The 26656-nt window shown below is 41.3% G+C and overlaps 1 protein-coding gene across 1 annotated transcript in view; it reads right to left on the reverse strand.

The window, feature by feature from the left end:
• Nucleotides 1-2827: 2827 nt before the first annotated feature.
• Nucleotides 2828-26656, reverse strand: part of LOC134533835 (carbonic anhydrase 2-like) — a 70706-nt gene continuing 46877 nt past the window's right edge. Inside the window, exons 4-8 of the mRNA XM_063371527.1 lie at nucleotides 19568-19735; nucleotides 18468-18615; nucleotides 17372-17477; nucleotides 11619-11849; nucleotides 2828-9614 (exon numbers count right to left, since the gene is read on the reverse strand). Coding sequence (XP_063227597.1) covers nucleotides 9513-9614; nucleotides 11619-11849; nucleotides 17372-17477; nucleotides 18468-18615; nucleotides 19568-19735 — 755 coding nt within the window. The 3' untranslated portion in view covers nucleotides 2828-9512. The remainder of the gene's footprint in view (nucleotides 9615-11618; nucleotides 11850-17371; nucleotides 17478-18467; nucleotides 18616-19567; nucleotides 19736-26656) is intronic.

Genomic DNA, 26656 nt, shown 5'->3' on the forward strand with positions numbered 1-26656 from the left:
AACAAGACCCTTGCGATCATACAATTTCTTTGCAACTTGACAACGAAAAAATTACAGCCGGATACAACCTGAGAAAGGTTTAGCGCGCGATAGTTGGCACCTTTGTAGTTGCCATATTTTATATTTTTTCGATAAAGGCTACTGATATTGTAAAATTGCTTTATGTCAGTACTTATAATAGGACATAAACTATTTCCACAATAGAAAAAAAATTCCGCAATAGAAATAACTTTGATTCAAGGTGGATTCAAACCCACGACGCCTTTATCCGCACGACCACCAATTCATCTTTCAAATAGATCTTCAAGTGTACATTCTTATGTTATATTTTTCTGCACTAGTAAAGTTGATATTTTACAGCCAGATTGAAACTGATGATCGTTTGGTAATTAATTTTATTTCTGTTTATTATATTTATTTTCCATTCCGTTATATATTTTTAATTTTCAACTTCAAAACCAGTAACAGGTAATATGGAGAACGACAGGCCAACGTGCTTTAATTTTCGTTTTCGGCAATATGCCACGCAGCATCTAGTTTTCAGTGACATTTTAAAAATATATACTTTTACTTTCAAATCCCATTATTACCACGAGACAATACAATACAATACAATACAATATGTAATTATAACAACTGGATATGTAATAAACTAAAGAGATCAAAACTTGTAATTTTTTTTTCCGATGTTGGTGAAACATGGTATGATACAATTTTTAAGGATTCAGTTTGTCCTATCTACTGTCACCCCCCCTGGCTGAACTGCTGCTGATATTTATTTTGCCAGCTTCAAAAGAAATGTTTGCTTAATTCTCTCTCTCTCTCTCTCTCTTTTTTTTTTTTTTACACTTCACATAGAGCATCATAGAGGCACAGTACGGCTGAGTGACGTCAAGTGTGACGTGAAACGTCCCATTGTAAGGTAGGTAATCAATGGTCTGGAGCTGTGGTGCATGAATTTACGAAGTTAGCACAAACTCTGGATATTTGAGCACGAATTCGCACTGCTTAGCAACCAAACACCAACAAATTTAAGTTGGCACTGTTTCTAAATACGGCTTTCAACTGTAGGCTTAACGTAAATTGTTTCAACCCCGGCGGGGATAATTTAATTCCGGGGATCGGTAATACAAAACAAATGTTTTGTACAGTTTGGGCCAATAAGGCTGAATTTAATTTTTGTGGCACAGTAATATATTTTTCTTTGGTAATTACATACAAAACACAAAAACAAGTAGTTACGACTAGTACTTAATTTTGTACACAAAATCGAGTTACGTTTTAACACCTTATGTGTGTTGTCCAGAGGGACCACACTTTGCGGCGACACTTTAATTCTGTTGTGTTTGAACTCATTGAATTGGTAGTTGATACTGGGCGCCACTCCTACATATACATTTACTTTGTTATCGAAAATAACAAGTGAAATAAAATACATAAGAGAAAAACAACATTTCAGATCTAATGTTTAGGTAGAGTGAAAAACATGGAGGAATTAGGGTTGCTGAACATACACAATATTAAATAATAATAAAATAAAATATTATTAACAGACAGTCTTTAATAAAAAAATATATATATAATTTTTGGTATATAATTATGTCTTTATAATAAACAGTAAATATGTTGCACACATGAATCTCAAACAAAAGTTCATTAGTTCAGTCTATTATGTTCGTTGTTCTCGCTCTTAGATCGAAGGAAATATATAAAATATAGTTTATTACCATTAACGTTTAATTTAAAAAAATATACCTCGGCTTAGTTCAATATGTTGTGTGGGTAGAACAACATGAGATTCCAGTCTCATTTCACCTCTGGGTATGAACTGTGATATGTACTGTATGTAGAATATTAATTTGACTAAAATGTTTGTCTTTGGATGGCTTTACTTAGTTTTGAAAGATAATCAGTGTTTTTATTCGTAGTTAACAGGATAGAATTACATTCGATGCAGGAAAACGGTCTTTTACGACGAATAATATGAGCCAGTTTTACTCACGTCAAGATACACTCCTAATCAGTAGCGGATCCAGAGGGGCTAAGGGGCTCAAGCCCCCTCCAAAAGCATCTGGGTCCACTATTGTTTTAGTGCTTGCCTTGATAAAGCCTAGCCTCAGCTGGGTCAAGCCCCTCCCAAACCAAAATCCTGGATCCGTCACTGCTCCTAATTACACATCAGTGCGGATGTGCCCTATATTAATTACATACATTTAATTGCACGACGATTTAAACATCCTTACACATGGATGATCTAACTTAGCTTTGCAGATTGTCTGATATATGAGGGATTACGACCCGGGCGATTTCTTCAACGCCGTCACCATTCCATAACTTTTTCTTAATTCTGTTCTAAAAAGTTAAAAACTCTTAACTTAAGTAACTCGGCCTCCCATTGGCCGGAGTACAAAAACCGTTGACTTAAATATACACTTCAAAACAAATACCTACTTCCAACAATACATCAGAAAATATCAAAATGTCACAAATTTAAAATGAATATCCTTTTATATAAAATACGTGGAAAAAGTTTCTTTTGCCGTTAAAGTCAATAAATCCTTAGAGGGGTCTTGCCAATTGTTGCTCACATGTCAGCTCGGGCTACGTCATAGAGTGTAGCACACGTAGATACGTCCAACTACAAATATAGAGTATTACACACGGTAAAATAAACAAATAGCAATAAATATATTAAAATGTTATTCAAATTAAAATAATTCACTTTCTGTGCCTGGGATAGTCATGTAACAGCACAACGTGACCATTGTCTGCAAAACCAGGCAATTCAAACATGACCAAGAATCAAATGAAAAACAATAAATTGTAATATCACAATATACTTTATTCTTGTTTTGAATACATTGAAAATAATATGTACATAACTGTGCACATTTTTAACACAATAATAAAATTTATTTTTGTACGTACTATTACAAACACACACAAAGAGCTTTACACTCACAATTTAGGTAGCCTTAAGGAATTTGCACATTAAGTAGCTTCTCACTTGTATCATATAAATTTGTTTTAGCACCAAACTGCTCTCAATGCATTGTAATAGGTTTAAAAGACCACATTCAAGAAAAAATAATAAATATTAAGTTTGCGAAATGAAAATGAATGCGAACACATCATTTTTAACGTGCATAAGTATTGTGAACACTTTCAAAAGAACTTATGTTTTACTGCTAGACTTATTTACTTTTAAAAGTTCAGGTATGCTTGAATGAACTACGATCTACAACATTATTGAATTAATAATTTACAATGACACATCGTTGCTGCACATATAAATGTTCTGTTATCAAAATAGACAGCCAATTAAATGTAATTGCTTTTTTTTTTGCCATTATTCTTCTTATACATATAGTAGAATGATATATTTACTTGTTTTTAAAGTCGTAGAGAGCAAGTCTAAGAATTATATAAAAAGAAAAACTCCAAACATCTAACATAAGTCAAAATTTTAATACTGTGTTTTATTCATTTTGTAAACAAATTGATTGTACATTTTATTAGTTAAAAGAGGTAAAATTATAATAAACAAATATAATACATTACAAATGTTTATTTTAGGATTAAGCTATATGAGTTGATTTCTTACGTAAATATTAAAGTTAATTTTAATATAACATCCCTTATGTTTTGACGGATGAAAAACATTTTATAATTATAAAGCTCTAATGCAGTACTTGAATTCTTATTTAAATGCAGCAAACTTAACTTTCTTGAAAAATCATAAACAAAATTTATAGCGCTTGAAAACTGCATCTTCAGCTCTGAAGGCCACCAAATTGGTACTTAAATTATTTTCAAACAATATAAGCACTTATTTTCACTTAAGCATGGGTACTTAGATGACAATCATCACCCCATGTTTAAATGACGGTAACTTGATGTGGGTTGTGGTCATTCTCTTGTACGCACAGACAGATATATGTGTACTACATACGACAGCTGATATGCATGTGTTGGGAATGACTCAATAACTTGCATGGTAAATCTAATTTTTTTAAGTTCATTATTTCAACGTGCCTAGGGTCTCTTTACCCATGTGAAATCCTGCACTTTTTTTTAACGGCCAAACAGTTCTCTACCAATGTGAATGCTAAATTTAAAAAAAAATGTTTTGAATGCATTTGATGACAACATATGTAGAAAGAAGCAGTACATTTGATTTGACAGAAAATTTGAGCATTTACAATTTTAGAGGTAAGTGGCATTAACAGTAAAACCAGCATTTGATACAAAATAACATGACATCACGAAACAAGCTAAGATTATTTATTACCAGGAAATTTGTAAATAACATATAAAAAATAAAGTTAGTTACCACAAAAAAAGTCGCAAAACAACGAGAAATTAAATATAGACGTTGAACGAAAGAGAGGAGTTTGTGCAGACACGCACATACAATTCTCTACGAAACATAGAAGAAAATACAGCCGAAAAGTATTGATAGATAAATTAATACATGCACAAATTTTGTATGACGTAACAGAGACATCGCAGAAGAACACAATAGGGGTGAATAAATTAGGGCTTAACGTCTCGTTGGCATCGCAGTCATTAAAGACGATTAGACCCGTTCTAAATGACATGGAAACGTAGACAGATCACGTAAACGGAGGTGAATCCCTCAGAACAGTGTCTACAACGGCCCGCAGACGGAGACAGACCCGCAATGCTGAGCTCTTCCGTTTACGTGGCTCCGTTCGACTAATAGAAGCCGAGTATTTGGCTGCAGTGGCAGCCGTGTTCGTTTATTTTGTAAATAGGAAGACTGTCTAGTGTTCTGTTATTATTTTGTCGTTTATTTAAATGGAGCACCATCACTCTGAGTTCTGCGAACAGTAAGAGGATACCCATATCAGTCCAGAAAAAGCAAGATCTGTTAAAACTGCTGGATAAAGGTGTCATTCCAGAAACATACGTTGCTTGGTTCAAAGCTCTTCCTTGTGAAAAGGGGAGGAAAGATGGTGTTCCCTACAACACTAGAGAAAGTGAATCTCAAGAAGTGTGAACACAACAAAAGACGTAAACAAGAAAATAAAAGGAATTTTGTTTAGGTGATAAGATTTAATTTTTTTGTGTAGATGAGTTTCACAAGAAATTTCATTGCAAATTTCCCCTTGAGTTTATGCATTATGAACTGCATAGTGAACAAGAGGCAAAATAAATATAATTAGTTCTGTTTATGTGAATTTTTTTGTGACTTCACTGATGTGTTTTGTATTTTTATAACCATTTTTATATTGTATTTCATTAGAATTCCACGTTGTAGAAATTAGTGCAACATAAACAATTTTGTAAGGAATAGCTTTAAAGTGACACTATCATTCTGTACAAAGGTTTTATGTCCTACCATCACATAATAAAGACCTTATTTAAAAATAATTTGTAGGGAATATTGAGTCACTGACAATGTAAACAGTACATGGATACTGTCAGATTTATGTTAAAACTAAATCAATTCTACATATATATAATTCACAACAACAGTAAAGTAAAACTCTTTAGGTGACTTGTCACAAAACATTCTTTTGCTGTTTCTTCCATTTTTCTGTTTTTGGACATACAACCTTTGTGCTCTTAGCCATCGATATATGTATATTCTGCCCGTGCTATGATCTCGAAGCATAATTTTTTTTTCAATTAAATTAGTATTTCGTAATCTTGAAATACAATCTCATTGGTTGACATTTGTTATATTTACATTGTGGAAGCAGCAGAAGCAATGGTGAAAATTTTGTGTGGGATCCGTCTGTTTACGTGATCCGTCTCCATTTCCGTGTCGTTGTAGAACGTGCCTTAGTGGTGATGACAAAATTAACGGTCGGGGGAACAGCATCCCCCCCCCCCCCCAGAGAAAACAGTCTTGCTCACTGCAATGTTTCCTACTTGCAAAACATACTGAATGTGTCTGGGACACCCACACTTATGACTCTGGTGGGATGTAAGTGATCTGACAATTTGACCACTTTCCCTGAGTGGCTTCCAGTTTATCTAAAGGTATGTAAATACACACATAAATATACATATATATGCAATTATTTATTCACGTTGCTGTAGACTGACCGGAAACTGTCTTAAAGTTCGCAACATAAATCGACAGTTTCAGTTGTTCAAAATCTCCAAGTATAGGTACAAAGATACACACTGGCGGAAAATGAAATCCCCAACACCAAGAAGGGTTGTGCTAGATAAAATAAATTCGGGAAGCGTGTTTGCACATGTGGAAGATAACGCCTATGCAACGCTAGTCGACGAAGAGTGGTGCTGGTAGCGCCACTCTGGCCTTGAAAAGCAAGTTTGCTTTGAGTACGCCCTGTACACACTTCGTGAGCATTAGGCATCGTCCGGTGATGACGTTGTGAGGCATATGCGGACCCGGGGAAAGGTTTTTTTGGGGAGTTAAACCCCCCCCCCCCCCCCCAAATCTTCAAGGTTAAGAAAATAGTGAAAGCTCCGAGCGACGAGGGACATGACGTCACCGATCAGCCCGAGTGGTAATCAAACGTAAACAAAGTCGGATCGCAGTGGTTGGTTCGTGGTTGGTCAGTCTCAGTTCTTTAATCGTGGTGATTGGTCCATGTACTAATAAGTACTACTCAACTTCGATATGCTTTAGTTTTTCTTAACAGGATTGGGCATTGGGTAGCAGTAGTGACTGCAACACTGCGACTTTCCCCGAGTACCCGGTTAAAGGAATTTTTATTTTATTTTCAAGTAATAGGTAATGCTATTTGTTGTTGCTACAGGTCACATTATAGAATAAAATATTGGGAAAAGAAAAGTTACAGATGAAAATTTTATGGAATTTTATATATCATAGTAAAAATTCATTTTTGCCATCTATGAGTTTTTCGTAAAAATCTGGAACAAAAAAACTCCCCCCCCCCCCTCCCCTAAAAAATCGTGGTTACGCCTATGTTGTGAGGTAGGTGTGACTCAAACATGCCTGTGAGGAGACGAAGAAGGCAGTACCAGCAGCTTGTCGAGTGTTAACGAGGCCGTGTAGGCTACGAGAAGGTGGATGTTCTTTCCCCGACATTGCAGAAGGACTTGGCAGGGATCCACCCACCCACACCGCATCTGTGTTGGTAACAATGGCCGCGGGTAAGGCGCTGTCTCAAGAAGAACGGGGCCGTCTGTCCACCGCGGAGAAGGAAGACTGCCGAATTCACCGCATGGCAGTGATGGATCGCACAGCATCTGTACAGCAGCCGGTAGAGCTTCAGTTAGAATCAGAGCGACAGGATTGTTACGACCTACGGCCGACATCCTCACGTTCCCCTCCCACATATGCGCCCTATCAGGGTAGGGTGGAAGTAACTTCCAGTTCGATCTATTTACATTCCAGGAATTTAAACAGAACTGTTAGGGATCACTCCATCTTGTTTGATCGGGATGGTATTAGAGCTTCGGCAATGACCAGAGGCTAGGGCCACCAACCCAGCATAGTCACCGCCTCAGCCCCGTATCTCACTCAGCTAACCAGACAGTTGGCTGTGTCCTGAGCCCTAAGACTTTATCAGCACTACTGGCGCCTAACTCGATCTCCCACATCACGCTGGGACCCCTCAAAACACCCAGTGAACCCGTGGCCCGGTGGAGGACTATCCAACCTCTGCTAGCTGTCCAGGCTAGTACCGGAGCTGTGTCGTCGCTCACCACTTCGACTAATCAGAGCGACACAGCGAACTGTAGCATATCGATTACTCGAGGAGACAGATCCGAGCTAGGTGTCATGTAGCGTTCGTGCCACTAAAACCGAATCACTTGGGTGGTATCAAGCTAGAGCTCATTGGAAGGAGGAGTGGAGATCTGTTGTTTTCCCAGACGAGAGCCGTTCCTGTCTTGGCGGTAGGGTGGCAAGAAGCAGGTCAGATGAGCGCTGGGAACCGAGCTCTCTGCGGCGTCGACACTCCGTACCTGCGGCTTCCTGCGACGGCAGGAGCACTGTGGTCGTCATCCCAAGAACCTCGACAGTGGCTTCGCACGCCAGACTGGTGACTTGAGCCGTTTGTGCTGCCATTCGTTCGTAGTTTTCAAGCGCGTGTTTTCCGACAGGATAACTCTCGTTCTCGTCACCGCTGCTGTCACTCTACACAGGGGCGCAACAACTAAATTTCCAAAGGGGGGGGGGAATATACCTTTTTATATAGAATCATCGATTTCCCTATTGAAGCGGGGGTCCGGGGGTCCTCCCCCGGGAAAATTTGTATTTCAAGGTGGAAAATGGTGCTATTTAAGCAGTTTTATTATCTAAAAATTGATTACACAGCACTTTCTTTGCCTCCGTTTGCCCCCACTTCAAAGTTTCAGAGGGGGGGCAAAATACCCTTGCCCCCCCCCCTTCTTGTTGCGCCCCTGACTCTACATACTCTACATTCTCGCTCTACAGTTGCCTTGGCCCGCGAGAGCACCAGACCTTTCGCCCACTGAGCACGTATGGGCCGTTATGGGAAGACAAATCCAGTGTCATCCAATACCAGCACTGACCATTGCTTATTCGACTGACCAAGTGCAACGGACGTGGAACTTCATCCCACAAAAAAATTACCTATGGCATCTTTACGACACGATGCAAGCAAAATCATGGTGGCTACAGCGATTATCAATGTTCCACCATGCCACGTGTCTTATCGGACATACTTGAACCTGTGACCTTAAAACTGTTATCAAATAAACATGTTGCCTAGACAGTTGTTAATACTAAAATGCATTCCTCTAAATTAATGTCGCATTGGTGTTGGGATTTCATTTTCCGCCAGTGTATTTGTTTCAAATCACGTCAAAAATGTTTTATAGCTAAATTTTTAAGCCTACCTACCTACACTTACTTGACAGTAGAGAATGCAGCATTACTCAGCATTCTCTGATGGTCCATTTCTGTTATGAAAAAAAACCTTTTTTTCTGCCTGTGTCCACATTCAAGGAACCCACTTATTCTAGCAATCATACACACACACAAATAGTCAAACATGATTCTATAACGAAATAACATGCAATAAATATTTTTAAGCTGTTTGCGATTTGTTCTTCTATCTTGGAATATTCCTCGAAGTTGATATTTTATTTCAAAATTGAAAGAAAAAATTATCACTTCCATTAAAAACAATTTAAATAAACATGATACTTAAGACTAACACATTTTTTTTATTTGGATTGCCATAAGACCGGAATAGCGGTTCTTTAAATCCGAGGCATTCACCAATCGCGGTTCTTCACGAGTAAGGTGAAGGATTGAACATTGCAATCATCGAGGCACTTGCGAAGGTTACGACTTCAATCTCTCAACTTTGCTCATCTTTCAGGATGAGGCTGATTTGGGTAGCACCATTAGGTTATGCACGAAGGCAGTGGAAATCTGTTAAAGTCCAAGCACGATGTGCAACCACCACTTGCGTATTTTTAGAAGCAAGCTAAGTTTTTTTCGGGTTATGGCACATTTGCTGTTTTTGTTCCTCTCTTCCTTGAGGAGTACCTACACCGCGTGTGACTCCTGTTCACCTGAAGAGAAACATCAACCTGTGGTTCAGAGGCTGCACAGGTCTGTAGTTGAACTCGTCCATGCTCCCGCTCGATGACAGATCTCGGAAGACGGATAGCTGCAAGACAATTATACATACGCAAAGACGTAAAATCATTACGCCGCACTTCATTGTTTGGATCATGATGCGTGTGTACATCGTTGGGTACTTGGGAAAGTGTTGGTAACGAACATTAATAAGTAGTTCTAAGTAATTTTCTGTAAATTATAAGCCAACACTTGTTATCAAATTAGTTTGTATATATGAAACACCCACAAGTACTATCATCTGCTCTGCTACATTTCTTCCAGTCACAGAAAGAATTTTATTCATACCTATATTTACAAAACACCAGATTTCCAGATAGTGCCAGTCTTACCAACTTTTTCCAATTACCCTCACGATATGTACCTGTTCATACGGGATTATGAGAAACATGTTCAATTAGCACCTTAATGGCCATTGAACTCAAATGATTAAGCAACACACTTAGTTCAGGTGTCTGTTCAATTATTATCACTGTTTTTAGCAATATCAAATGAAGAGCTCTTGGCAAAAACAACCATAGTCTAAAAATGAAATTTTTATCAGTAGAAAAGAATGTTGTTCCTTGGAATTAAAACATATATAACATAAATAACATTTCCTTATTCAACTTTGATGTTTTAATCAACAGTAAAAGGCAAAAATTGTTAAAATTTTACGCTTGAAACTTTCTTGGTTCTGGACTGAGATTGTATTTGCCAAAACAAATTTGTCAGAGTGTACAGAAATGAAAAGAAAATTTTTAATTGATTGAAGCAGTTGAAAACCAACAAGTTAGCTTTGAGTGTGAGCATATATGTAGGTCATAAGTATGAACATGAAATTTTCGTGAAAAAATTTCCAGAACAGCTGTGTGATAACACTTTGTATAACCTTGTTGTCCGTTTTTTGTGGTTAGCCGGGTTAATTTCAGGCGCATGTCTACTGGTTGGCACACCAATATTATAGACATCCAGTGCGGAAGAAAACGCGTTCTGAATGGCCCGGCCAGATATAGGAAATAAGTTTCTCAAAAAATACATGTACGGGCAGGTATATATTTAACGGCCATTAGACAGCAAAATTGTATGCCCGCGACAACTGTTTATTCCGTCCAGTCGGTGGTCGTCTGCAAGAGAAGCCATTGCCTTATTTTTGACGGGGACCATTCAGGACGCGTTTACTTTCGCGCTGAATTATTGTGGTTGAACCTGAAATAAACACAAAGTTTTAACCCTCAGCTATTCTCATTAAGTAGAGACCTGAAAAAAAAATCGTTTTGTTATTAAGAGAGAGATTGGTCTGCATGCCATCATACACTTGAACCGCGTCCTCACTGGACGGAAGGTAGTTTTAACCCGCCCCTGAGGTCAAGAGACCAACAAGAACATCACAGAATTCAAACGACCCCAGTGACAGCAGCCAATGGCCAGTAGACACTCGCAATAGCGCGGAGGTCGTCCTGGTACCGGGAAATAATCTGCGGATTTTTTTCCAGGTCTCTAAAGGTGGGTTTACGATAGAAAATTAAGAATTAAGACTTAAGACTTAGTCGTGTACTTACCATATGACTCTATGTAAACTAGTGGAATGGTTTATGATTGTGTGTGAATTTTGACGGGTCGTGTGCGAACCATATGATGACTTAAGACTTAACAGAAATGGTTATATTTTATATTTTTCGTTAACACTTAAGGGAAAGCGACCAATCACAACAAACCGGAACCTTTCAACCGGAAGTTTATGTCTTATTATTGGACCGAGCGAGGCAGTATTTTGGGTTATAATTCGTATATTTGTCATTTGTAATCATCATCCATTTCGAAAAAATATATATATCCCATTTGTCAATAACCTATTTCAAACCTGCTTCTCCGTTTCGAACAATGGCCGACCACGTGTTTTGTGCTGTGATTGGATAGAATTAACGACTTCTGTTGCCAATCATGAACTGGGAGATGTAGTTTTGACTTGATCGTGTGCTCGATGTTGAGTTATAATCCTCAAGGAAATCGATCGTAGACCCGGGGAAGGGGGGCGGGGTCCCGGGGCTCGCACCTGGCCGCGGGAGACGCGCAGCGGCGCCGTGCCGATGATCCACGTGACCACCTCGCTGCAGGGGGGCGTGGTCAGCGAGCCCGAGTACGTGACGTACTCGGCGTCGCGACGCGGCTTCAGCAGCGCGAGCGGGAAGGGACGCTCCACGACGCTGCCGGAGCCCGCGCGCCGCTTCAGCGCCTGCATGGGCGTCACGAGGCGCCCCAGCGCCGGGTTGTCGCGCTCGCCGGCCTGCCGCAGCCAACCAGAAGCCTAAGATGTACAATTTTTTTTCTAACCTAACTAAAACTAAGTGTATTTTGGAGGGGTCCGGGTTAGGGAGGGACCTAGGTGCGTCTCAGGCCGAAGCCTATACGCCTAGTCATGCTGGGATTAGCCATGCAGGGAGAGGGTCGCATGCATCATGTGCTAGGAGGGGATTGGCCAGCCATGGCAACGATTGGCGCCATGACTAACTCCCTTCAACTCTTAAATCTAGACTATAACTAGAGAAAGGTTGGGCCCAGGTAAAACCTGCACAGACACAGGGAAAACCCTGGGCACATTCATGCGGGATGCAAATTGGCATGCATTACGTGTAGGAATTTACAGGAGACAGAGAATGGTCTGGATGAAGTGTTGGACAGAGTAGAAAAGAGTCTACCATGCGGGGGTTGGGCACTTGGACTTGTGGTCTGCTTTGATTTTTATCCAGGACTGGATTTATTGATCAGGGACGCAAGCGCCCCTGGTGGAGAGTGGTTACACTAACCACTCACTCCGCCGCCAGTACATCAAGTTCTTTCCCTTCCCGATTACACCTTCGGCCAACTTCGGGATTTGTTTTATTTTTTTGCGCAGGAAAAAATGAATTCAAATATGAAAAGTGGTCGGTTAGGTTAGCTACGTTATAACACTTTAAAACACCACGGACGGTTGGTTAGGTTTGTATAGCTACATTAAAATAAACAGATATATATATATATATAAATAAACCCGAGGTTGGCCGAAGGTGAAGTGTTCGGGTGTAATCGGGCAGGGACAGAACTTGATGGACATCTTAGGCTTCCCACAGCGAACACCCAGCCCTCTCTCCACGTCCGTGTGTACCTCGTCTCGCAGACGTACACACAGACACGAGGCCCCCCGTGAGCCCCCCTGGATCTATGCCACAGACAGGCACAGACAGGCATGCGGACCGGGCAATGATGACAGTGTCAGTTCCGCGACGCACTGGTCGCTGACTGTGCCGTCCGCGTTAGCAACTGATCTGAGCCATCTTTCAATTGCACCGTTTGGAAAAAAAAAAAAAAAAAGAAGAGATGTGGCTGTGGCATGGACACGGCAGTGTGTTGTACGTGAATACGTGTACGTAACATATACAGGGCCGCCGAGAGGGGGGGGGGGGGGGGCAAAAGGGGCAAATGCCCAGGGGCCCGGTAGCTTTAGGGGCCCGGGCGCCCGGCTGGGAAGTGGAAAATAAATGGCTTGAAAAACATTTTCCCCCTGCTATTAAAACATTTTGTACATATATATATATAATTGTTTTGTGTGTTCCTAAAACTACAGTCGTTAACCAATAACCTAACCGAGCAGAAGGTACTTGTAACATTCAGTTCACACCAAAATACTTGCCTAGTAGCAGAAATGGGAACATTACAGGGATGTCGGAAGAGGGGTGGGGGCAGCAGGGGCGAGTCGCCCCCGTGCTGTTATGCATGGGGGGGGGGTGAGAGTAGCATTTCGCCCCCCTCCTTTTCCCAGAATAAATGTTTGGTCCTAGTAGTATTTTCCTCAACCAGTAGTTACAAACGTTGCATTGGTGATCACATTGATTAGAAAATAAAATTTATGATTGTCAATGTACTGTAAATTGATTGCAAATTCCTAGATGGTATTTTATTTAAATTGTACTACACCTACTGTCAAAGTAGTATTTAATACATACTACGTCATCAAAGTCTTGGAATGGTATATTTAATATTTTGGTTCGGTAACTCATTAAAAAGCACAATTTTGCATCTAAAATTCCAAATTTTTCCGGGGGACGGCCCCCGGACCCCCCGCTCTATGACTGAGGTAAGTGTGATACATCTTTTCGCCCCCCCCCCCTCAAGTAATGAAAACGTTCCGACGTCCCTGGAACGTTATAAATAATTAATATGTATTACAAATTTTTCAATGTAATGAACGTGGTTCAGTGTGTTTGATTTTTTCGAAGAAATAAAAGTGATTATTACTTTACATTATTTTAATAATATTTACATTCAGAATAAGTTATTATACTTATGTATTTTAAACACTCATATAATAATGCAAATTCTGATTACCAGTTAAGATTTCTTGTTTTTTTAGCAATATATATTTCAAAATTAATTATTATTTGTATTTTGATAGATTAACAATGTAAAAGTGCACTGAGATAATACATGCAAATGCTCTCTTTTTTTTTGCGTAACTAGGAAATCGTTATGTATGTTCAAATGAAGGATGCAATTTTACGATACCATATATATTTATGGTATAGGCCTACGTAATAGTGGTATGCAAAAAAAAAGAAGGGGACCTACTACCCCAGCTGCCCAGGGGCCCACAAATTCTCTCAGCGGCCCTGAACATATATAAACTGCAACTATTTTACACTAATGTTATTAACGTGCAATCGATAGATTTTGACGAGAGCTGACGATTGAAACTCAAACGAACGTCGCAGCTTCTTCGAGTCAAAAGTTATACTAAATGGGAATCTCGAGACGCAGCAAAATGACGTCAAAATGGCGGCGCTTCCCCCTCCACCGCGCGCGATGCGTCACAGTCCTCACTATGCGTAACGAATACTTTGATCCTTTGGCTATCCAGTGGTGTAATTAAATTTTGAATGGAGATGATGAATATGTAGCTGCAACACCAAACTGTATCCCCCAATTTTGTTTTCATTAGTTTTTTTTTTTAAATTGCTTCCCACTATGGAAGCAATTTTAAAAACGTATTCACGTCAAATAAAAACCGAACACGGAATTTAACGTATAATTCCTTTTAAAAAATGCCGAGCGTGACAAATATACGTAAAGTGTGTTTTCAAACTTCATTTCTAGACGCTAATCACACGTAGTTGCCACACCCACAGCTAGAAAATCGTTTCCGGAGAAGCTATATATTTTTTCGTAGCGTAATTTTAATGTAGGGCCTACGTAATAATACGGCTCCTATGAAAGCGAAAGGAGACTCGGGAAATTTCCAAATCCCGATTTTGGACATGATTTTCGATCATGGATTTTATCGAAATACTGCCCATTTTTTTAACACTATAAATTAAAAAGGTAATGCTTTCAAGTTTCGCTTTTGTTTTGTGAACGTTGGTTCGCCATCCGCCACAGATGGTAGCACCGTGGTTGTTACACATTTCCGTTTCTTGTCTTACGTCGCATTCATGAAATTATTTCCACGAAATGCTGTATACCGAGAGCTAAGATCTTACACATCAAAAACTTGCCTTACTATCGACACTAACACATTGGCATGAAGGCCTATATAAGTACCCATAGGCGATGCGGCTTTACATCCAGATCCAGTTGTAATTGCAGATGTTGTAACAGCTCAACTTGGAACACCCCACATAACATACTGCCTTTACTGATATTTTATCCAAATTGTTTTCTCGATTCGGGGGTGGGGATATATATAAAACAATAAGTCACCCTCTCCCTATCTGCATTCACCACTGGACATTAAATCAAATTAAATGATTTTAAGTTTTTGGACATACGCCATTGCCAAGAACTTTTTCTGTTGAAGAAAAACTAAAAACTAAAAAATAAATAAATAAATAAAAACAAAAAGACAAAAAACACAAAATTAAGCAAAAAATTGCTGTCTTTGTTTTGTTGACCATATTCCTGTAACGGAATATTTTGTGGGGTTTATATCCTTGTTGACAACAGCAATTTTTTGCTTAATTTTGTGTTTTTTGTCTTTTTGTTTTATTTATTTATTTATTTATTTATTTATTTATTAGTTTTTAGTTTTTCTTCAACAGAAAAAGTTCTTAGCAATGGCGTATGTTCAAAAACTTACATCAAGTCATGCACTCCCATTGCACAAATCTCTCAAAGATAATAAATTATTTTACCTATACACAATGAGTCTAAACCCGACCAAAAATTTCGGATGCATGTTCATTACGAAAAATGGGCGAGTGTCTGCCAAGCGGTAAAACTAAATATCCATTAATTTACTTGAACGATAAAACTACTCTATAGAGTACACACGAGGTTCACAATCGTAGTAAACACAGAAAAGGAGATCCTGCAAGAGTCTTTGCATTTGTCTTACTCCCTTCTTTATTCGTCATTGCCACTCCAGTTTTCGTTACGCTCTGGTGTCAGCGCCTTTACAGATCTTATCAGCTGTCAAGGAGTTTCATTTAAAAAATAATAATTTGAACACATACGACTTCTGCTCTAACGTGCTTTCCAAGGCTTGAATACGACTTTGAAGTTGCAGCTGAAAAAAATAGTTAGTTTATTTTAAATAAAGGATTATAATATTTAGCATGAAATATTTAGCATTTGGATATTGTTTAATTTAATGCAACTCTAATAATTGTATTGTGGTATTATCCTCAACCTCACAATTTTCGAGAAAAACAAGTGTCAATTTTTGAGCGAAAATTTCAACGCCTGGCAGGTATACAACACGCTCAACACTCATTATTCCAGAGATGTTAAAAATCATACTCATTTAATTGCGAAGTGAGGTACGAGCCTATCTAATTATTATGAAATGAGTTAAACAATTATACATGTACTTCCGCGTGACCAACATCTATGGGAGATGAGGTTGTCACCACAATTATTTCAAAGAAATCATTATACGAAAACCACCAATTTCGCGGTGGTCGTACATTGTGCTGTTATACAGCGCTATCCATTTTTCTTTAGGCACAGTGAGGTGCACGCACACGCACACATACCTACACACACTTACATACACACATATATATATACATACACACGGCTAGTATACAAATTATACTTACATGCAAAAACAGGTAACTGCGCCCAAAATGGTTCACCTGAGATCTTAAATTAATGAATTAAACTCAGGCGACAAAAAATTTATATGTATTATTTTTGTGTACACTTAAGACACTAGCTAGTGTAGGTACCAAGCGGATACGAGTTTTTCCAATAACTATACATGTGTACCTCATTACTTATTTCAATTTAAAAGAATCCGTATAGTAAAAAAAACTTTAGGTTTCTCGTAAAGTAAAACCTCTCAAATTGTTGATTACCTGGATCACACTTTAAGGAATTTTCCGTAAATTTACCATATAAATGTTTGAGCTCCGCAAGAAGTTACAAATGGTTAATATAGTTCTTATAAATCCATTAAATCAATTATAAATTCATTTACAAAAAAATATGGTTTAAAGAATTTTACTACATTTTATTGTAATTTTTCAATACGGAAAGTTTATAAGGTTTAAGGTTAATAAATCTGGAATTATACAATTAAAACCCCTGTGTCACACAATGTCCGCATTTAACTGACAAAATCCCACTATCTGTGCTACAGAACAATTCTGTCAGAATTTTTGGCACTAATGTAGAAAAAAAGACCCTAAAATCTATTGTTTGCAGCTATTCAATAAACGAGCTGTTGTCGTCGGAGCCCGCAAATTCCCGCTCAGCCGCCGACCTCAATCTTTAACGCAAACATTTTGAAAGTGCCGCCGACGTCAGCGAGAATGCAGCGGGAGGAGATCTTACGACAAAGAGGAACGCGACCACAGCCACTCCGTCTCGGTGCCGCAGCGCTTCTTGGAAGCTGCCGTAGTCCCTCTTGTAGTGCACGGCGTGCATCTCCATGGGGAAGCTGCGGGCAGATCGTGCAGCATCAAAACAACGCCGGGTGTGGTAGTGATGTAGTTGTTTTCATTTAAAGGCACAAAATTTACAATAATCTGTAATTTTACACGAATATTTCTGTTCCATGAACAAAAAAAAAGAGAGTGTGCTATCACTTGCGAGCGGGGCAGGGAAACATAGTGTCCGTGGTGGCGGGGAAACAGTGTTAGTGGGGGCGGGGAAACATAGTGTCCGTGGGAGCTGGGAAGCAGAGTGTCCGTGGTGGCGGGGAAACATAGTGTCAGAGGGAGCGGGGAAGCAGAGTGTCTATGGGAGCGAAGAAGAAGAAGAGTGTACATGGGGGTGGGGAAGCGGAGAAACAGTGTGTCCGTGGAGACGGGGAAGCAGAGTGTCCGTGGTGGCGGGGAAGCAGTATCCGTGTGGGCGGGGAAGCAGAGTGTCTATGGGAGCGAAGAAGAAGAAGAGTGTACATGGGGGTGGGGAAGCGGAGAAACAGTGTGTCCGTGGAGACGGGGAAGCAGAGTGTCCGTGGTGGCGGGGAAGCAGTATCCGTGTGGGCGGGGAAGCAGAGTGTCTATGGGAGCGAAGAAGAAGAAGAGTATACATGGGGGCGGGGAAGCGGGGAAACAGTGTGTCCGTGGTGGCGGGGAAGCAGAGTGTCAGAGGGAGCGGGGAAGCAGAGTGTCTATGGGAGCGAAGAAGAAGAAGAGTGTACATGGGGGCGGGAAAGCGGAGAAACAGTGTGTCCGTGGAGACGGGGAAGCAGAGTGTCCGTGGTGGCGGGGAAGCAGTATCCGTGTGGGCGGGGAAGCAGAGTGTCTATGGGAGCGAAGAAGAAGAAGAAGAGTGTACATGGGGGCGGGGAAGCGGGGAAACAGTGTGTCCGTGGAGACGGGTAAGCAGAGTGTCAGAGGGAGCGGGGAAGCAGAGTGTCCGTGGAGACGGGTAAGCAGAGTGTCAGAGGGAGCGGGGAGGTGGAAGAGGCGCGAGGCCTCACCTGAGGTTGTTGACGGTGTGCTCGCTGCCCACGCTGTCCTCGGGCCCCCAGTGGAAGTGCAGCTGCTCGAACACGTAGTCCCCAGCCAGCGGGCCCCCGGAGATGGCCGGCTGCAGCAGGGGCGGCTCCCAGGAGGCGGACAGCATCACTGCAAGTAACACATTCACCGCTCCTCACCAACACAGCCACGGGGCTTTCCTGGCGCGATATGTAGCGGACGGTGCAGAGAACCCGCCGGGCCTCGTTCCCTTGAGCGGGCTCCACGTGGCGGCGTGCGGCTCAGGTTGGACCCTACTATGCTGCAGGGATAGGCGGGTCACGGCGGTAGGCAACCGCATGCGCCTGACGCCACCCGACTTGCTAACATCTAGTAAGGGAGTATTTGGGCAGAGGGCAACACAACGGGGTTTGAGCTTATTATTGTGCACCGCGCCATGGGCCATATTCACAAGAAAACTGTGTTTTTTCAATTAAGTATTATTTTAATGTCTTGTGTAAATCAGCATTTATAAACAGTATCACATGAGTGAAACCAAAAATTAAGGAGATTTTACGAACCCCATTTCTTCATTGCCTTCGTCACTATCATGAGGCAGACAGACAACCATTTGTAATAGCAAAACATATTCCAGGAAAATAATGTTAAATAGTGCATGAAAACAATAATAATTTCATTGATTAGTTCAATTCAGAATTATCTCTGGAACACTTTTTTTTTATCCAAAATAGTATCTACCTGAAATATGAAGCATGTTTAACACTCAATTTTACCACATTTACATTAACTTTACAAGTTCAAAGAAAGTCAGTAAAACGCACGTTTTCAGTTTAAAGGTGAGATACAAAATACCAAAATAATAATAATAATTAAAATGTTCTTTTTTTTAATTTTTAAAATTAGCTAACTGTTTTGTGCGTGCGCAAAGGACCTTTTTTTTTTTTGCCATGTCGGAAACAAAAGGACATTAAAATTCCCGCATTTATCCAGTACTTACATGCAATCACTCTTGGGTGAAATTGAAGGACTTTGAAGGGCCGTTGTTGGAAGACAGGTCCAGGATGGAAAGGAGGGTTGCGAGCGGTGGCGGGCCGGGGCTCACCCGTGTGGCCGTTGTTGGCGAGCGACATGTTGGAGGGCGGCACCCAGTAGTTGCTCCACAGCAGCGGCTGCAGGGCCTCCATGGGCAGCACGGCGCGGGCGTCCAGGTCGACGGGTGACTGCCGCGAGCCGCCGCACTCGGGGTACGTCAGGTGCCACACGCCGGGACCTGCGCGACACCCCTCCTCCCCATACCACACCATAGCGGCCCGCAGACGTGCGATGACACTGACATATTCCAGTTGTGCGCGGCCGGTATGTTGGTTGACACTGGAAATGTGCCGCGTTTTGATCGCAGTGGGCGAAGGTGCCAAAGAAGAAGAAGAAGAAGCAGAAACGTAAAGGAAGGAAATGGGCCCAAACAGTGGTTTCCATGCGGAAGAAAAGTACGCCTTTTTTGCTCTTTACGTCCCGTAGAAAACGGAAGTCCATGGTACGCTTCGATAAATATTCCAAAACCGTTTTGTCTGCCATCACGACACGTTCTCCATCGCTCGTTGATGATAGCAACTGTCGGGAGTGACCGGATATTGCACAATGGTACCAAACACACGGCGCAGTATTTTCCCGATTGCGCAATGTACTTTAACCTGTTTGATTTAGCACAATGTATTGCACAAAACGTTCAATGTTAACTACACACGATCAATTATACTGCACAAACCCCGATATTGCACAATAATATTGCACGTCTATGGTAATGTGGCTTTGGCGGTTACTGCAGGCTAAATGAGCCTCTCGCTATTATTACATTGGTATATGGCGTAACAACCGCTACCATAAATAAGCACGTATATAAATGTGAGACAACGTTTGAAAAAGTTTATTTTGTGCTTGGTTTTATGTATAATTAAGTTGAAACGTAAATATCATATAGAGTGTACGCAAGTATACATACACAGGTATCATTCAACAACTTGTAGTGTTCATGAGATCTTCCAAAACTATTTTCTTCGGTTCACTGATTTATAATGATTTCAGTGGGATTTCACCAACGTTTTAATACTATACCACCGTTAATTATAACAGCGGATTGCGATTTTAATCGTATTTACATTAAGGCTGGTACACACGCAACGTTTTTAGCAACGGTCTACCTGCGCAATTCAAGTTGTTGCAGACAAGAAGTGGCTGTGGACAGGAAAACTACGCAGATTTAGGATCTGTGCAGTCCTATTGGGGGAAAAAATGCAACCCGGAGCTAAAAGACTGAGCGAAATAGCTGAAACCTCAGATAACTTCACAAGCAAGTCGATACGTCGCGTAGATACGTTGGTGTGTGCGGGAAACTCACTCCGTCTTCCGCTCCGTTTAGACAGCTGTTTCCGTTCGAGGGTGGCCCTGAGTGTTTTTAAAGATAGTGAAGATAGCTGGCCTTCGTCAGTACTCTAAAGCGATCCTAAGGAATATTGCGTAGCCGAAACGTTTTTTTCTTCCAAAATACAGTAACTTTGTTGTCAGTAAGTAACGGCCGGGGCCAAAACTGTTTTCCTCCAAAATTTGTTTTCCACGCGTCTATTAAACTTGTTTTACCACACAGTATCTCTACATTTCATGAGCCTGCGCATTATTGACTTTCCTTGAATCTTGTTTGTAATTCAAAACGCTCGTTTCGGGTTGAACAAAGTTACTTCTAGAATGCTAATAATATTTTTTTTAAAAAAATAAGTTTTATAATATATTCGAAAAGCCGTGCTTCTGCACTATTGCGTGAGACGAGACTCGACTACAGATCAGTTCTACCATAGCAGTCTACGATTTTTAAATGATGTGGCAATTGGGAAGGGTGATATAATATGGTTGGACGTCCAGAATATTTTGAAAGTAATTTTGGGAAACCATGAAAATAAAACTAAAACCAGAATGCTGTAGGAGGATTCCAAAGTCGAACGTTTTACCACCGCGTCTCCTTGCTGTCAAAGAAGATGTATAGTGCGGGCTGAAAGTCTTTCGAGTTGCCAGCGCGGTGTTGGAACGAGAGGGGTAAGTAGGGCAGAAGGGGAAGTAGGGGAAGGGAATACGTATCAGTGGAGCATCGCAAAGAAGGTTGAAATCTCCTTTGGCGCGGAATTTTTCTCTGAGTGATATTCCAATTGTAAATATGTTTACTGAGCAATACGTTAGATACACGAACCAACGTCTTTTCTGTGACTGATATTTTTTAGAACAGTTGATGAGTAATCGTTCCGTGACGAGTCGTCACTATTCGTGTCCGTAGGGCTTCGCCTACTATTCGGCTCTGCAAGTCCGTTCCTAGGAAAACGTTTCCCTCGACCTAAGAAGCCCAACTCGCCATGCATTTGGCCAGCACTATGCGTGGTCTCGCAGTCTGTTTAAACACGTATGATAGTGTCGGGTGAAATGCATGAGCATCGACTTAATGCCTGGATGCAAATAATCTGTCTGGGTGGGCCATGAATCAGCCACTGCCATTATGAAACTTCAAGGAGGGGAGGATGACATTGGTATCATGTCTGCAGACGATGAATCTGATATTGGTAGGGACCGGAAAACTTCGCGGGTTCAATGACCTGCAGGATGAACTCCATAGTTCTACGTACACTCGGTCAAATGCCACCCACTCATTGGCTGCTGTCTTGTGAGACGTCCCAGCGTAGCAGCCTGTGATTCGATAAAGCTTTGGTTGGATGTTCCTCATTGGCCCAAAGTCATCCAGGTGAGTTGCGAGCCAATAGCAGAGGCAGCACTGAGGTATAACTATTTGTATTTTAGCCTACCGCGAAATGAATTCGCGAATTTTTTCCGGTCTCTAGATATTGGATGTGTCACGGTGTGGTGTTGCCTATCCCGAAGATCTTCACGATGCCCGTTCCAAACGCCAACCGGCGGCTCTCGTAAAACTGAACCGGCGAGCTCGCTGTCTGGACTCTGTCGGCTGATCGATTGGCGGGAAGCCGGAGGTACTTCGCTTCTTCCCCCCTCCCCTCCCCCTCCCCCTGGGGCGACGTGGCCGCAGGTGAAACCGACGAAAGCTTCCTGCGCGTGACTTGGCGAAAGACGAGACCACCTTGCGAGTGCTGCCGCCGCAACTCCTGCCTAGCTCGCTAGAGCGCACCTGTGTCGTCACTTTTTTCAAATAAAACTTTAAAAAATATTTCTTGTAAATTGTGTGTGTGTGTGTGTGGGGGGGGGGGGGGGGACCTTCAAGTTGCAGCTAGATGGAATAATTTCAATGTCAGCCGTTGTGATGAGGCGCAATCCAAAAAATACTATTGCCAACTACACCGTCACACACTGCTGTGCTAAATCTCAACTGTTGACCGGAATCATGCAAATTTACATCGGTCTAGATGTGCTTTTTATGAACACTGAAAAATACCTTCGCACATGAGTGTGTCTTCATCTGCGTACGGCATTTGGAAAGAACTGATACGTCTGTGGATATTCGACACGATAATGGTACTTGTTTGTAATGCAACTATGTATTGTGCTTCTGCCCCTTTGGTTTAATACCCCTCCTTTTTTTTTTTTTACATATCTTGTGTATTGTGTGTTGCATAATATCCAGGCTAATCAAATGTAACTTATATAGCGAAAACGCCTTACCCGAGTGTGTTCTGACACGACGACTTTCTTTGTGAATTTCAACGTAGGGCCTACATTGATTACAGTCTAGTGTCGTAAAATTACATTGGTGTAAAGATAGCACCTCATTTTTTTAATTAAGGCTAGTGATTTTATAGGTGTAAAAACTCTTACTAAAAATCATTAGTTGTTTGTAGCTGTTTAGATATGTTTTAAAAAATGTATTCGGAAATTTTTTTTAAAGGTGCTCTTTTTTAATAAGATAACTTATATCAATGAGGGCGTATTATTTTTTCGTTAAGTCACCTGCTGGAAGTGTCAATATTGTTCGGGAACACTCTCTATATTATACAATATAGCCTAGACCCAAAGTGGCACCAAAAACTTGAAGGAAAATATATCTTAACTCATTTTTAAAACGTCTACTCACCAAGATGCATAACTATCTATGTGTAGTAAAAAAAGGTGAAACATATTTTATCATTAATTGAAAATTATATATATTATTATTTTCAAACGGGGAATCTCTCAGAGCAACATGCAAGACCATGGAGAATAAATTCATCAAAACTTCACTAAATATGTTGTTTAAAGTTAACACAACTTCACAGAATTTAAATTAGTGTCAAAATATGATAGATCATCTTTCCGGAGACATAACAATTTTTTTTTCACTTTTAAAACTTTACAGCCGTACGCAACAATACTGAAGCATTTCCCACAGGATCTGGTGCATGCGCTCGCGGCATTGTTATGAAAATTATTTCGACTGTTTCATAGTGACCTTAAATCGCAGCTTGGCCAAAGACAACGCACCACTCAACAGTCCCGTCGAAATGGATAGGGTGGTTTCCGGGATGGCTTAGAAGTGTTGGATTTGAGGGGGGGGGGGGGGGGGGACATACAGGAGCTCCAGTTGTGTTAGAAAAAAATTTTAATGCTTGTGTTTACCCTGATAGAACAAAAATTACAAGTTTATGGTTAATGGATTTCATAGGAAACCTCATTAGTAGGGGCATGCAGATTTCGCGAAAAGATTTAGAGACTAGATGAAAGTTAAAACACTTGTAGCACCGTCTGAGTTTCGTGATTGGGCGGGTTTCTCCCAGGTACATATCGATTGTAACAACACCAATCACAGTGATTCAGTGCGGAAGTAAACCCGTCCTGAGTGGCCCGGTCAAATAAGGCAACGACTTCTCTCGCAGACGACCACCAATCACAAGGAAGGAACCACAGGTGCGGGTGTGCCTTGTTGCAGTCTAATAAGTGTTCAGATCTTTTCGCGAAAAATGCCTGCCCCTACTCATAAGTTATACGATATGCACAGATCAGTAACGTTTAGATACACTGTTTAATTTTTGAAGTGAAACTTCTTTGCTGAGGGGGCTACAATTTTCGAACATTGCCGTATTTGGCTGGGCCATTTAAGACGCGTTTACTTCCGCACTGGGTGGCTTTGACTGGTGCGCTGAGTTATGATTACGGACCGGAAAAATTCGCGGAATCATTTTGCAACAAGCTAAAGTTAAAAAAATTAATTTCACCTTCAAGTTGCCTCGGCTATTATCTTAGATTATTTTGAGGACTCTGGCCCAATTACAAAAAAATCAGCAAAATAATTATTTAATAACAGGCAACCCAGTTCAGACGTCTCACAAATCAGCAGCCAATGGAAGGGCGACTTTTACCAGAGTATGTATAGGACAGTGAAGTCTAACTTAATTATGTTTGTTACAACTGGAGACCAGAAAATCGCTTGTTCATTTCGTGTTATGCTAAAATTCAAATAATTATACCTTAGTGCTGCTTCTGCCATTGGTTCACTGTTAATCTGAAGGACTGAGGGCCAATTAGAGACCCTCACTCATAGAAGTGTCGAATCACAGGCCACCCAGTCGAGACGACTCACAAGTCAGCAGCTAATGAACGGTTGGCATATTCCCGAGTGTGTAGAGGATATTGGAGTCTATCCTGGAGGTCATCGAACCCGCGAATTTTTCCTGTCCCTAGTTACAACTTATGACAAGGGTCTTGTATATTTCGCGGAAAGATGTCGTCACTAGTTGAGAGTTAAAACACTGTAGCATAGCTTGTGTTTCCTGATTGGATGAATTTTCTTACAGGTACTTTTTGACCGTTGGTAAACGAATCACAGCCATTCAGTGTGGAAGAAAACGCGTCCTGAATGACCTGTTAAAATAAGCCAATTGCTTCTCTTGCAGACGATCACCAATCACAAGGAATAATAAGCTGGCGCAGGCATATCCTGAAGGCCATCGAAACCGCGAATTTTGCAGGTCTCTACCTATTGGAGACCATCAACCAGTGAAGTATCGGATCACAAGTTACCCAGTTGAGACGCCTTACACAATGGACAGTTGACGTTTACCCAAGTAAGCAGAGCATCGTGGAGTCTACCCTGGAGACCATTGAACCCGCTAATTTTCCCGGTCCCTATAAATAGGCGAATTTTTCCGGTGTCCACTCTATTTGTGGGTAGTTGTCGGGAGTTGTAAGCGATGCCGATGACTGTCCTGTGTTGTGACTTTCACCGCCGCGCGTGTTGTCGGCCGGGCGCGCGGGGAAACCTGCTCGGGGCTGCCCGCACGTGACGTGGCCGGCCGCGAAGTGGGTCAGACCGCGAGCCGCCGCGCCGGCCAGTCAAGGGCAAGGTCCCTCCCTCCCTGCTGTCACTCTCACTAGCCGCGAGGCGGCTGCACCTGACTGCCGTCTCCGCGCCTCGCGTGCCTTCCGCCGCGATCAACTGTTGCGTACCGTCAGTGGCGGATCCAGGATTTTGGTTTGGGAGGGGCTTGACCCAGCTGAGGCTAGGCTTTATCAAGGCAAACACTAAAACAATAGTGGACCCAGATGCTTTTGGAGGGGGCTTGAGCCCCTTAGCCCCCCCCCCCCCTTCTGGATCCGCTACTGCGTACCGTGTTAGATATCCCAGCGCAGAGTAAATAGCGCCTATTGTCTCAATCGTTAACATCTAAAACTTCATGTTATAAGTAGAGACCGGAAAAATTCGCGGGTTCAATGACCTGTAGGATGAACTTCCATAGTTCTACTTACACTCGGTCAAATGTCACCCACTCATTGGCTGCTGTCTTGTGAGACGTCCCAACGTAGCAGCATGTGATTCGATACAGCTTTGGTTGGGTGTTTTTCATTGGCCCATAGTAATCTAGGTGAGTTGTGAGCCAATAACAGAGGCTGCATTGAGGTATAACTATTTGTATTTTAGCCTATCGCGAAATGAATTCGCGAATTTTTCCGGTCTCTAGCTATAAGTAGAGACCTGAAAAATTCGCGGATTCATTTCGCGATAGGCTAGAATCAAAATACGTTTGCCTTTTTTACCGCATCAGTGATTGGGCCACAGTTTATCTGAATGACACTCGGCCAATGATAAACTTTAAACAAATGAAGTATCGAATCACTAGTGTCCCAACTAACAGGTGATACGAGTCAGTAGCCAATGAGCAGACGTAATTTTCCCGCGTACATAGAGGATAATGGAGTATATCCTACAGGTCAT

The sequence above is a fragment of the Bacillus rossius genome, chromosome 7 (assembly GCF_032445375.1).
Source record: "Bacillus rossius redtenbacheri isolate Brsri chromosome 7, Brsri_v3, whole genome shotgun sequence".
Lineage (NCBI taxonomy): Eukaryota > Metazoa > Arthropoda > Insecta > Phasmatodea > Bacillidae > Bacillus > Bacillus rossius.